The sequence below is a fragment of the Mirounga angustirostris genome, unplaced genomic scaffold (genome assembly GCF_029215605.1).
Source record: "Mirounga angustirostris isolate CCGP_5_RB_7025 unplaced genomic scaffold, mMirAng1.0.hap1 SCAF_2, whole genome shotgun sequence".
Lineage (NCBI taxonomy): Eukaryota > Metazoa > Chordata > Mammalia > Carnivora > Phocidae > Mirounga > Mirounga angustirostris.
In genome coordinates, this window is record NW_026991710.1 from 19,099,528 (window position 1) to 19,114,054 (window position 14,527).

Genomic DNA, 14,527 nt, shown 5'->3' on the forward strand with positions numbered 1-14,527 from the left:
AAATCTTTAAAAAAAAAGAAAAAGAAAAAAAGAACACACACACAGATCTTTCCTTGAAGGACATTTTGAGAATATTTAAAATGTCTTAACTTTGGGTTACCCTACATCAAACCCAGAATTTCAATGTTTCCATATTTTTATTAGCAAAAAAAATATATATTTGGAAACAGTGGTTCTCAAGAGTTTCTTCGCTATGAAATATGATAGCTGGTATTTACAAGTCTGTAATCACTTACACAGGCAGGCCATGTCACAAAATAGGCATCCACAACATCTTTTCTGTTGTATGAATACATGGTTACATGCAATTCCTGAGAAAACAACATCTATGCCACCCCTTTCCCGCCAATAAGGATACTGCAACACAAGTAAGATATAATAGAATTTTGACAGGAAAAAGCCAAAAGCCACTTTGATTATTTTTTAAAATAAATTGCTATAAATAATGATACCATATAAATAGAAACATATCACAATACAACTGTATTCTTACCGCCTGGAAAACTGTTGGCACAAAGCAGGTACTAAGATTAGAATTTGTTGAATGAATGTATTACTCTTGAAAACCAGCATTTTAAAACACCATGGTTGAACATCTTTGTGTTGGGATCTTGGGATGATTTACCAAAGAATGCCAAGGGTATATACAAAGTTATGTATATATTCGAGATGCTGATAATGTAATACAGTTTTTGAGTTAATAAAGAATTTGTGATGAATGTTATTTATTTCATTTTTCTTGTATATTTAAGTTCTATACCATAACTAATTCCTGATGAATCCATGATCATATTCGTAATACTGGCCCATCCTTCTCTTCTGGTCCTAGAGTCCTGATTTAATTTGTATCTTTTGTCCTTAAGATTTCTCATTGAGGTCTTTGAGAAAGATCCATCTGTTTATAGGACAGTAAACAGACAGACTCACAGATTACAGATTCATGGAAACTAGGCTTACATACTGGCTTTACCTAGGTAACCTTGATTGTCCCTTTAACCCGGAGTCTCACTTATAAAACTGGCTCGTAATACTAACTTGGAATTATCACATTCTGTACTAATAGCGTTGTAGTAATCACTAGGTGGCCCTGATAATAGAGGAATAGGATGTGTGAGCTAACTTAATTTGGGGAGCAAAACAGGAAAAAAAATGATTAAATCTATCTAAAATGATGGGTCTCTTTACTCTTGGTAAGATTAATCAATATCACATCATTTTCACTAACTCTCAACAGACACACATGTGAGCTCCCAACCCCTCTAAGTGTCCAGTACAATCTAATGGTCACCAAATTCACTGGTCATGCCCCAAAGCATTTAACTTGAACTCTTCAGGGACAAACACAGGACCCATATGAATGCATGTTGTTCGGTTCCAGAGCCGGCCCCTGATGTTGATGCTTTCATTTCAAAATAACTTGACATTTCTAACTGCTCATTGTCATCGTTTTTAATTATAATCATAGCTACTGTTTATTGAGCACCTACTTTATGCCAGATACTGTGCCAACCACATCACAAACATTTACTGAATCTTTGCAACAACATTATGAGGTAGTTTACAAATGAAGAACTGGAGGCAGAGGGAGCTTCATTGTTTGCTCAAGGTCAGAAGCTAAGTCAGGTTTCAAAGCCAGGTCTACAAGATTCCAAAGCCAGGGCTCTTTCCACTACGCCATGCCTATACTCAGCTCAACTTCCCTTCGTGAAACTGTAGGGCTTGAGGGAATTGGAAAAACCCATGCTCCTACAACACACATCAAACATACTTTTCAGAAAATACAGAGCCAGCTTAGCAACGGCAAAGTTTCTATTGCTGCTGACGAGGCAGGAAGATAACAAGAGGGGAAGCATTCTTCTTAGACCTATTTCAGGGAGGCTCTGGTTCAGTTTGGAAATACCATCCAATCCTCCCTCTACCAGCGATGAATTGTGATTTAAAGGCCCCTCTAGGTAGCTTATTTTAAACTTGAGATGTTTTGAAAGACTGCAAACACCCTGGCCTTCATCACTGAAGAAAATAAGTCAAATCAACTTAAGACTTCAATCCGTCTTGACTGTTTTTATCAGCCAACATTTGAACAAATGACTTGTCACCTTTTATATTTTCATCCCTGGGCCTCTGTCTCTCTTGACAGTCGGCTGCTTCTCCTCTGTTTCATACTATCTATTTAGTTTCTGAAGTGAATTATAGCATATTCCCCCTGAACAATGCACACCACCTATATCAATTACTTTAGGAAGGCATCACTTTGGTGGAGGAGAGAAAAAAAAAAATCCCTGTATTTGGTATTCATTTCTTCCTTTATACCAAGCCAAAACAAGTGCACACAGAGATATAGTAATGCTGAGGAATAGATTTATATGTTAATTTTATGATTATTATTATGAATTGACTCAAATCAATTACATCATATGCACAAGACATTGGCCATTTTCCCTTCCTTCATTCCTTCACCAAAGGATTTAAAGGCTTACAATACGTACGTTAAATAGGGAATGGCATACAAAGGGACCAAATTAAAATTGGGAAGAAAATTAAGATGTCCATTTTGGCATTATTTATAATGCCAAAAAAAAATTGAAAATTGAATAAATGTTTAGCTATAATGGAATGATTAAATGTAATGGTACTCACCTAACACAATACTGTGCAACCATTTTAAAATAAATCGATAAATTATTTTTAATCCTGTGAACATGGTAGAAAATGAACTTACTTAAATAATATAAATTGAGAAGAGTTGAATTTAAAAATTGATAGATCTAAATTATGTGACCTCAACTATAAGAAATTAAACATCCTGAGACAAAACACTGGACTGTAAATCACACAGTGGATCTCTAGGTGGTGGGCTGACAGGTGACATTATTATTTTTCCTAATACTTTTTATATTTTCCAAATTTTCCCCTTGAGTCTGTATAACTTTTATAACAGGAAAAAAGAAGGCTTACAAATGCTTCAGTTTCCTTATCTATAAAAGGAGGATGATAATAATAATAATAATAATAACCACCTCCCAGGATTATTCTCGTAATTAAATAAGAAAATGCTTGCAGAGCCCTTGGCACGCGCCTAGCATATGGAAACCCTCAAAAAAAAAAAAAAGGTGGTTTTTTTTCTCCTTTTGTTTTAGAGAAAGTATAGTGTGATTTAGCATATGAAATTATATTTTCTCCTCTCAAGGTGTAATTTGTAGAATATGTCTTAACAGTTTTAAGAGTTTGTAGAATAATAAGGAAAAAAAGAGCCAGAATATTCTGGTGCATATTCTGTTCCGTAAGACCACGATGATAATGCTAAAGTTTATACTGAAGGATTCAGGGCAGGCACAGAATGCAATAGCACATTGCAAATCTAGGCAAAGACACACACACACATATGCACGCGCAACATAAACACACGCCAGCACACACACACACACAAACAGTGCAGACTTTCAGCATTTGGGAAGACAGAACAAAGAATTCACTTCTGCTCTTTGCTGCCAAAACCTGAGCCCTTTGCTTCTGAAACTGTCTTGTACCTTAAAAAAAATTAAAAATAAGATAAAATCTGTATTCAAACATTCCCTCTAGCAAAATAAAGCGATGGTCCAACTCAATATGCCTATGGTTTACATCTGCTTCCATTTTGAGCCCTCCATTATGGATTCCTCATCCCACGTACAATAAAATCCATACCTAGGTCTGCATAGTTAGACTTGAAAAATTGCTTGCGTCCACAAAAGTACAGCTCGAAGTCAGTTTCATTCGACCTGCGCAAAGTGTATCCATTTTCAAGAGCAGCAAAAGCATCACAGGTATAACGGTAGGTAATGAAACCATAGCTGTCTCTGCAATGGACAGAGAAGAGAGGTTCAAAGCTGGTGAGGAAGCATTAACATATACGCCTGTGACCCTTCCTACTTTGGAAGACTTCGCTGGTGCCAACGTCTGAACCACTGCATCCATTTATCAGTGTGATTGTCCTGTCAAGCAGCTAAATACTTATTTCTGGGACAGGAAATCTCAACTAGAAAGATTAATAAATAGGGATAAAAGAAAATAAATAAGGTTCTGAACTCAACATGTCATCTGTCAAAGCATTCCCATCCTAGTAATCTTATGGCCATGATTTTTTACATATGTCAGCTTCTAAACAAGAAATAATCTTGAAGATTCTTACCCATCATCCCGCAGATTTACTGTGCACTCCTCAATTTCACCAAAAACTTCAAAACGGTCCCTCAGTTCCATCCGTGTCGTGTCGGGTCTGATTTTACCAACATAAATCACACGGCGTTCTTCCTGGGGAGGGGGTGGGAGTAAGGAGAGACTTTTGCCAGTTCTGGAGATAGGAAGGAAGTTGCACCTCTAGAAACACTCCTAAATGTACAATCATGCATACCGAGAACCACCGAGCATGCTGGTTAAAGCAAAATTTTACCCACTAAAACTGAATGAAAAGATGACAAGTGACCCACGTTTTAGCGTCCATTTCTCTGTAATCTGCATTCACTCTTCCTTCCACATGCCCTACTCTGCTGCTCACTCTCTTCTGCTTTTGCTCCCCAGCTCTGTGCTTCTCTCTCCTGAGCTTCGACATACTCCCAAAGAAATATGGGTAATGCGATCTGTTTATCACTGGACAGCTAAATGATCCCTATTAAATGCTGTAACCCTTGTGACTTGATTCTTAATCTTCACAATTGGTAAGAAACTGACCCGTCTCGCAAAACTGTTTAATTTCTCATTTTACTCAGGATTCTCTTAATGAGATGTACAAATTTTGACATTCCTCAAAACAACGATTCTAAACTCTAGTATAAACTAAAATTACCTGGAGTGCTTATTAAAAATGCAAATTATTGGGGTTTATCCCAGCAGTATTAAAAAAAATTGGAAAAGACAATTCAATGGCCTTCATTTTTAATAAGCACACCCTAGTGATTCCGATGCAGGTGGTCCAAAGACAATAATTTGAAAAATACAGTCTTAAAATGTAGGCTATTTTAAGCCATGGGTCTCTGAAGAATAAGAGCTATAAAAGAGGCTATAAATTTCACTTTGCCAGTAAATCTTATTTTAGGAACAGACTAGAAGGGTGTGGCCTAATTTTCACAAATGGAATCAATATCATCATAATCTGAAAGTTATCAGCAATTTATAACCTACAAAATATGGAAATAATATCTTATAGCCTAAGGATGGACTCCTTTTTCACAAAATAGTAAAAAACCCTTCTTAGTATAAGAAGCAATCCTCTATCAGTTGTTCTAAGAAGACAAGGCCAAAGGTGATGATGTCTCTCAAAGCTGAGGGAAGGTTTTTCAAGAACGCATGGAGTTAATATAAAGAACATGCTTACCAACTCATCTCTACGCCTACTAAGAACAAACAAGAATGAAGTGAACTTAGGGTTGCCGAGGTTTCAGTTAGATGCAAGCAGAGACTAGAAAACACAGGACTAAGGCATAGATTCAGCTTGCCCAAGAGTTTTCTCTGGATGTACTGAGAGTATCCTGCCTCGGATGATGGAAAGAGTAATTTGGGCTTATGGCAAGGAGATGCCCTATGTTATTTCCCGAACATCTTTCCTTTTCATAGCCCAATATTTAGCAAAGGGCCTGGCAAAGAGAATTCAGTAAGCACTTGTGAAATATAACTAAGCAATCCACAGATCTATAATATATACTCTCCTGTGTGATCTGATCATCCATGCTTCATCTTCTTTTACCGTATGCAACACTCATATTTCTGTTTTCATCAGAGAAGTTCCTCTGAGCCTCAGACTCAAATCGCCAACTGTCTACTTGACATCTCAGGCTGGATGTCCTCTGAGCACTTCAAACTAGAACAACATTCCCAAAACCCAGCTCTCCAGTACCCCCGTCTCCCCTGGGGGTCTTTCTCCAATGTTCTGTGTTAGTCAAGGTAATGACACCTAGCCAGGTATTCAGGACAAAAACCTGAGTGCCTTCCTTGTTTCTTCTCTCTCAGTCCCCTCTACACATCCAATCACTCATTAAACCCTGTTGATTTTTACCTCCTACATATCTCTCTCTCTGCTCTGTCTCTCTTATTACATCTCCCCTAACCCAAACTGCCAGCATCTCTTTCTGGACTAGCATAACAGCCCCTTAACTTGGATCCTCTGTCTATATTTACCCTTCTCTAGTCTAGTCCTTCAATTCAATCAGAATAATCTTTGCTAAGGGAACAGGAATCTGATCATGTCAGTTACTGTCTAAAACATATCAGTGGCCTCAAAACTTTCAAGGGAAGACCTAAATCATTAACAGGACCCACCAGGCCCTGCGTGGCCTGGACCTGCCTCCATCATGGGCTTCAGCTCCCACTTCCCATTCTTCCCTTTGCTTTCCAGTCACATTGAGCTTCTATTAGTCCCTCATATATACTGTGCTCCTTTCCTTTTCCAAGGCCTTTGCACCAGCTGTCCCCTTGCTACTTGTAAGATCCTCCCCACATTGCCTCTCCTTCCTCTTCACCAACATACACGTACTGTCTAAAATTACATTGAATTCAACAATCATTTCCTTCTGAGACTTGAGATGAGGTCCGGCTTCCTATTAGTTGTTCTTACAGTACACTATTTCTCCTTTACAGTTCTCTGCCCAGTTGTAATTAAATAGTTAATAGTTAATTCATCATTTAATATCCATCTCCCTCTACAATGAAAGTTTCATGAAAGCAGAAACCACATCTGTCCTCTTGACTACTGTATTTTTAGGGTACTTGAAACATACCAGAGTGTCAATGAATATTTGTTGAAAAATCAATCAATCAGCAATCAATTAAACATTTTTAACACTTACCCTTATGCCTACGTGTAATCCTTACTCTCTGAGACTCTCTAAGAGAATGAAGAGTGAAAGCCAGGTTTGCTGCTTAATCACAGGGAAAACCCTGCCCAGGTAGCTCAGCAGAGTGAATTGACAAAGATTTCCATGATTTGTTTTTACAGGTTTAAGTGGAAGAAGAATGGAGTAACTACATGTTTGCAGTGCTCTCACTCTTACAGATCACTTCTGAAAATCAGAGGGGGGCTTCCACTGAAACACTCAGTAAAACACAATTCTTCTGACACCAGCCATCAGGCCTAAAAAATTGACCAGGTGAAGTAGGGCCAACAGAGTTGACTGCCTGATTCACTTCCATGTAGATTGTATGTCATCTCAATCAAAGGCTGCAATTGTGTTGTTCCAGAGCACCCAGCACATCCTGGAGATCAATAAATATAAATGGATGGCGAGGCTCATCCTGGGGCAGTGTTATACAGTGTTGTAAGGGAGTCATAACACCACATTCCATTCTATTTACGCAGCCAGCTCCAGCCAAACAGCCAAATGGGATGGGACTGTTATCTAAACTTTCTGGCGCCTGCTTGCATGGGTGTTATGGTTTTTTAGTTTAGTTTTTTTTTTTTTTAATGGGCCTTTTTAGGAAGGTTACCACTGTATAAAGAAAAAGGAGAGGGAAATGCAGAAGAGAGAGAAAGAAATTGAACCATCACAAAGAAATTGCTCAACTACCATTATGGGAATACACACAGCCTACGTATTCAAGGAAATTTGAAGTTAAAGCTAAAATCGACCATATGCACGTCCATATGCAGACATATTGGGACAGTCTCGGAATTGCTTCTTTATACAAAACTGTATGCAACAATGATCCTACAAAGAAGATAAACCAGAGGACCTTTTCGGATACTGATACATTCTGCAGTAAAAAGAAGACACAATCTAGATGGGGAAAACAGAAACCCCAAAGGCTGGTGCACAATCACATAAACTACCTATTTGTCTATCATCTCCTTTTGTGAAACACAGGAATGGAACCACGTCTTGCTTCCTTACAAAGACCAGAGATTGAATACATGCTGAAATTCTCATTTTAGAAAATGATTAGAGTGCTTGGTTTTCCTAGTGCTAAAAATGAAACTAAAAGGCATCTGAAGGTCTAAAAGCAAAGACAAAAATCTTTCAAAGATTGGCCAAAATGTCTAGCAAGGAACTGATTATTTTTAACATGTTGCAGTTTTATTAGACAGATGAATAGATTCCATATCTTTAAAAAACCTTAACATTTGCAGCCAATTTTTCAAGACATTAATTTCTAAACAGGAGATGAAAGGAAAAGAAATCAAAATGCTTAATAACATTTTCAACTTCTTAAAGGCTTGGAGGAACTCTAAACCTTTGGAAAAAGCTCCTTGAAAAATGATTTTCAGACCAGTTTTCACTATTGAGGAGGATGGAACATTCATCAAATATCTTTTAGCTTCAATTTTCACAAAAGCTAGTTCGCTGATGGGGTGGATAACAAACTTGAAGATTTATAGTGCATTAACAGGTATAGTAAATCATCATTATATCAAAATACAGGGGGATAAATAAAGAAAAAAACGAACTGAAATTAACTGACTTTGCATTATCAAAATCCTTATCAAAAAGAGAACAGAGCCTCCCAGTTACCTGGGAAAAACATACAATGGTTGTTTCTCATCAACTAATAAGCTAGTCTTGGTAAAAGGGCTGTAACTAAGAGAAAGGGAATTTAGTAGGGAGATTAACATTTACTGAATTCTAATATATGCCAAGTAGTGTGCTTGATGCTTCTGTATGGATGATCTCCCTAAAAGGCTCACAATGCTAGGTGACAACAAGGAACAACCTGATGTAATTTAGATTTTGGTTCTCAGAACTTTTATTCTACATTTCCAAGTCAGGATAATGTAAAAATTCTTTCTCCTATGCTAAGGAAACTGCATGTCACCTTTAGCCGTGAAAGATGTATATTCATTTCCAGATTAGCTACCAACGTGACTTCCTCAGAAATTCCAAAGAAATTCCAAATACTGTATGTGAGATGAATGGATAAAATCTGTGCCATTTGAGGCTGAATGGTATAGCGAGATCCTCCATCTGAAAGATAAAGTGAGAGGGGCGGATGGTTGTGAAAAGGCATGTATGGACAGAAGGAAAGGCCAAAACCTTCACAAAAATGTCAAAAAATGTGGGTTTTTTTTTTCCTCTCTTTCTCTTAGTATTGATTACACTATCTAATTCAGTAGGCATTCAGTAAGTGCCTACTACTAGCACTCTTAGTGGAGAAACAAAGCGACAGCACTCAGTTTTCCAAAGTTACTTGCCTCCAAGTACGACCCAAGAATACTCTTCCTTAGAGTCTAAGGCTGGGTCAGTGTGAATAAATCCAGGTTACCCCACTTAGAGATAACTGCAAGGAAACACACTGTCTGTCAAAAGACAGAAAACACAGAAACTACAGACTGAGAGAATGTGGGATAACTTTCAATTAAAAAAAAATTTTTTTAAATGGTAACCTCCAGAAGATGAATGGGAAGAATGAAGTAGGAGTAGATGGAAGGAAGCAAGAATTTATTAAGTACATTATTCTTCAAAAAAAAAAAAATATGTTCTGTCTAAATGAAGGAGGTAGAAGAGAAAAGGGATGAGAGAAAGAATAAAAAAAAACACTATTTCAATTTGTAATTAATATTATGTGTTCTGTTCTTGGTAAATAAAATGTTTGCTTTTCCCAACTTCACTGGAGGAAAAAAAAAACTGATCATTTCTATACAGTGAGGTTCAATTCATTATAGAACATATATTCTAACCCACAGGAAATATCTCTTGAAAGAGGTTTGGATAGAAAACTATTTTCTCCAAAAATAATAACTATGAAAAATTACACAATTTTGGTTTTTTTCATTTGGAAGAAGCTGATAATTATCCGAGATGAAGCACTGTTCCCAGGTCCTGGGCTGCCAGCTGATGAAGGGAAGAGAGACATGAAGTGGCACTGTCATTGCCCAGGAACATCTGGTTTGGGTTTCAAGCACTGAGCCATATCCTAATGTGTAGATTTGCCCTTTAAATTAACATCCCATTATCACGTTTTCTTTTCTTTTTTTTTTAATTTATTTATTCATGAGAGACAGAGAGAGAGAGAGGCAGAGGGAGAAGCAGGCTCCCAAGGAGCAGAGAGCCCGATGCGGGACTCGATCCCAGGACCCTGGGATCACGACCTGAGCTGAAGGCAGACGCTTAACCATCTGAGCCACCCAGACGCCCCCCATTATCACGTTTTCTGGCAGGAAATTGTACCAACTGCAAATGGAGTTGGACTTAGAACTCCCCCAAGAAATGAGAGCAGCGCCTGGGTGGCTCAGTCGTTAAGCGTCTGCCTTCAGCTCAGGTCATGATCTCAGGGTCCCGGGATCGAGCCCCGCATCAGGCTCCCTGCTCCGCGGGAAGCCTGCTTCTCCCTCTCCCACTCCCCCTGCTTGTGTTCCCTCTCTTGCTGTGTCTCTCTCTGTCAAATAAATAAAATCTTTAAAAAAAAAAGAAAAAAAAAAAAAAAAGAAATGAGAGCAGCAACAGTTTAGACATAAAGTACCAAACCCTGGCTTGCAGAGTTCCGATTAACCTGAATGACTGCAAGCCTAGGAGGCTGAGGAAGGCAGAGGGTGAAGTGGTTCTTGAGAAAGGGTTTCGGTGGAAAATGGAGGAAAGGAGCAACCAAAACAATGGCAATGGTCAACCACAATGTAAGATTCTGTGTCAGTAGCTACTAATTATTAGTCTTCTCTTAATTCTCTGATTTGCTGCACTCAGGCTGGTCTGGATAAAGATTTTTAGATGCATAAGCAATGAAAAGTATATAGACCTCCTAAGCCATCTTCTTATGGAACTCAAAATGAAAGCAATATAGACCACAAGGTGAAGGTGGCAAAGACTACTGTAATTTTGTAAAATATCAATTATTAGATGATTTTAATATTGTTTTTCATTTCCTTTTTGAGCCTCTACTTTGTTATATGACGGATCTGAGTTAATAGATAACCAGCACCGTACCCTAGATATTCTGAACATAATTTGCTACTTGTTCAGTACTTTAAGGGTGTCTCAAAAATATGAATGGGAATCACCTACCCAACCAGCTTGGGTGGACCATCCTATTTCCTTTAGCTGTTTCGTGAATGACATCGCAAGCTAATCCAGTCAAATGAGTCAAAACCCATTGCATGTATCTCTGTGCCCAACTCCATAAAAATACATTTTGCAAATGCACCGTGGCAGAAGAAAGCAGATCATCTTGAGGAGGAAATCGATCAGAAAATCTTCCCGTGGGTAAACTCATTAGTGATTCCACTATGCTTTCAAGATAGACTTCAAAATCTTTATCATGACTTGTAGGACACCTTAGGGATCTGGCTTCCATACAGCCATGGAAGCCAGATCCCTAAGACTCATTTCCTGTTGCTCATTCCCTTCCAGATTCATTCCCTTCCAGACTCATTCCCTTCCAGACTCACTTCCTGTTGCTCCTGTGCCCCAGTATTCTGGTTAAATGACTAGCAGTTTCCCAATATACCTTGCTCTTGTCCAGGGACTTAGTGTGAGCTCTAGCTTCTGCCTAGAATAGCAATGCCCAGTAAAAATATAATGCAGCATATACAATTTTAAATTTTCTAGGAAGCACATTTAAAAAGTAAAAAGAAACAGAAAATTTAATAATGTATTTTCTTTAGCTCAGTACATCCAAAATATTATCGTTTCAACTGGTCATTGATATAAAAAGTATTAATGAGGCATTTTACACTTCTCTTTTGAACTAAGTCTGCAAAATCCAATCACATTTATTAGTGCATCTTAATTCAGAACTAGCTGCATTTGCTGTGTGCCCAGCGGCTACCATATTGCACAGCACAGCTGTAGAAAACCTTTGCCCTCCTTCTCTTTCGATTTCAGATCAATTTCACCCTCTCTACGGATGCCCTCCACTCTCAGATCTAGGTGTCCCCCCATGTGCCACCAGAGTACCTGAGATTACCTTCTGCAATAGCACTTAACATACCCTATGACTTGTTTGCCTATCTTTATCTGCCAGTAGACTCGAAGCTCTCTGGATGCCTGGACCGGGTCTTACCTAATTTTACATCCCAAGCACCTAGCAAATGTTTGTCACATAAAGGCTCATGAGTTTTCACTTATGTTAAGCAGAAATGGCATATAATTGTCCAAGAGGGGATTGGTTTAAGAGTAAGTCCTAAATCTTTATATTAAGCTCTTATTAACTATAGTTCACTGTGTTGGTAAAGTAAATAATCTCTATGTCCTAGTTTTGGGGGTGCTGCTGCTGTCGTTGTTGTTGTTGTTGTTGTTGTTTTAATCTCTTTTTCCAAAAGAAAACCAAAAAAAAAATCAAAGCAGAAATTCTGACAAATGCTTAATTTATAATGACTTAATGTAAGCCACCTGACAACTGTACTGTATAAGCCCTCTTTCAGAGAGAACTGATAAAGACTGGCTTACTCAAAGAATTAACCAAAGAACTGGTCAACATTTGTGACACAAAGGAAAGGCAGGAGGTATCTGTTTTTAGTCTGGGGCTGGTGACCTCAAGGTTGCTTTTGATGTAGGCCTCAACTATGGAATGTTGACCAATCACACTATTTGATGTTTTGGAAAGAGTCAACTAATGAAAAGATGCCTCCCTCCCTTTATGTGCTTTCGTTAAGTATCTGGCACTAAATTATCTTTGGAAGAAAGAAAAGAAGCACATGCCAATAGCTACATTTATCCACACCTTTGGGTATAGTGGTGTATTTTGCCCCAATGAGCAAACACACGATGAGACTATTAATCACTCTCTTCAATGTGCTACTTTGGGGAAGAAACATGAAGGATTTTATAAAATATGAATGTGCAAACACTGAAATAACTATTTTCCTACATGCTTGCTCAACATGATTCTCTTTTGTAAAGATTAACTGTAATGTGCCATATTAAAAGGCTTTGTAAACTATATGGCATTATATAAATGTGAGTTATTATAATTATTGAACAGGCTATTAATTAAATAGAGCAAAATTAGAAAAATTGAATTTTTAATTTTCATTAGTCTTCTTAAGTGTTAACTAATGACACTCTGGCAGCTCTTAATATCACAGCTCATTTGAAAGTTGAGAAAAATGAGGAAAAGTGTTGTAATTTGCACAAGACTTTTGATTCAGTCTAAGGTAGATTCAACTTTAAAGGACAGCAGACACCCTTGACTTTTAGCCTAAGTATTCAATTACTTCTCCCTTCTTTTTCCTTGACTACCTGTGATGAGCAAGCCTCTCAGTTCACTTTTTCCCTCTAGTTGATAACTGTTGGCCACTGCTTGATTTTGACTCCATCGGTCAGTTCTCTTATGTAAGTTTTTGAAGATTTTGTGGATGGTAGTAGGTTTTCTTAGAGGCACTATATAAATCTACCCTTTGCAGTTAAAAGTCATTTCCCTAAATGTTGGTTACGTTCTATGCAAGGTAGGTGAAAAGCTGATCTAGTTGAAATGAAATTCTTAGGAGCTAGCACAAATAGGCAGCTGAAGTGAACAAAAGCGGTGCCACTTCTGATTGATTACTCAGGGCTCCCTGAAGCACTGAGTTGGGAGAGACCCAAAGCTTCCCTGTGGGCTCCGTGGGAAGAGTTCCACAATCGATTAGGAATGTCTGCCATGAGCAAGACTGACAAGTGGAGCGATGGGTTTCTGCCACCGGAGTTCTAGGTTGATAAGTAATAGGAGGGAGGTGGGGTAAAGTCTACCTGTTTGTGAGCAGGTGCTGAGAAACTACTGACCCACAGAGAACAAACAAGTTCAACATAATCTGGATCTTTAGACCGAAAAACCAGTAATGTCTGTATGTCAAGGAAACGTGGTACCCTGCAATAAGTAGTCCCGAAATATGGAAGGGGTTATTGCAAAGCAGTTCATGAGAAATGTGGATGTGTCAACTACCCAGTGAGACGCTGACCCAGCACGAGTCTGAAATGATGACTCTTCAGCCCCTCTTCCTTTCCTGCCTCCTTCAAATCTAACTTGAGCCCAGTCCCTTCATGGACAATCCAATTCTAACGTCTGCCCAAAAGACAAAAACCGAAACCAAACACTGATACCTCCTTATCTCCCACTCCAACAAGAAAACCTCATCGTCTGACCCGATGGAACTAGTGTTTGACCAAAAAAAATCCCTGCTCCCTCCATTTTGGAAAACAAAAGTGGAAAACAGCAAATGAGCTTCCAGATGAATGAGATTTATGAAGTATGAATAAGAACATACAGTCATTTAACATTTTGTTTCCCCATAATCTGTGCCAAGAGGTATTGGGGACCCACTGGTGTTTTCAAGTCAATAGGGTATGGAATATTGCATATTCTAACAAAGCCTTAGCTTTAGTTTATTTTCTAATCTAGAAGAAAGACAGAAGAAGAGAGAAAGAAAGAAAGAAAGAAAGAAAGAAAGAAAGAAAGAAGAAAGAAAAAGAAAGAAAGGAAGGAAGGAAGGAAGGAAGGAAGGAAGAAAGAAAGAAAAAGAAAGGAAGGAAGGAAGGAAGGAAGGAAGGAAGGAAGGAAGGAAGGAAGAAAGAAAGAAAGAACGAAAGAAAGAAAAAGAAAGGAAGGAAGGAAGGAAGGAAGGAAGGAAGGAAGGAAGAAAGAAAGAAGAAAGAAAGAA

At 38.2% G+C, this 14,527-nt stretch overlaps 1 protein-coding gene across 1 annotated transcript in view; it reads right to left on the minus strand.

Moving 5' to 3' along the window:
* Window positions 1-14,527, minus strand: part of PPARGC1A (PPARG coactivator 1 alpha) — a 303,520-nt gene that overhangs the window by 5,971 nt on the left and 283,022 nt on the right. The window contains exons 9-12 of the mRNA XM_064581943.1: window positions 8,478-8,543; window positions 5,351-5,369; window positions 4,169-4,356; window positions 3,685-3,836 (exon numbers count right to left, since the gene is read on the minus strand). Of these exons, the coding sequence (XP_064438013.1) occupies window positions 3,685-3,836; window positions 4,169-4,356; window positions 5,351-5,369; window positions 8,478-8,543 (425 nt within the window). The remainder of the gene's footprint in view (window positions 1-3,684; window positions 3,837-4,168; window positions 4,357-5,350; window positions 5,370-8,477; window positions 8,544-14,527) is intronic.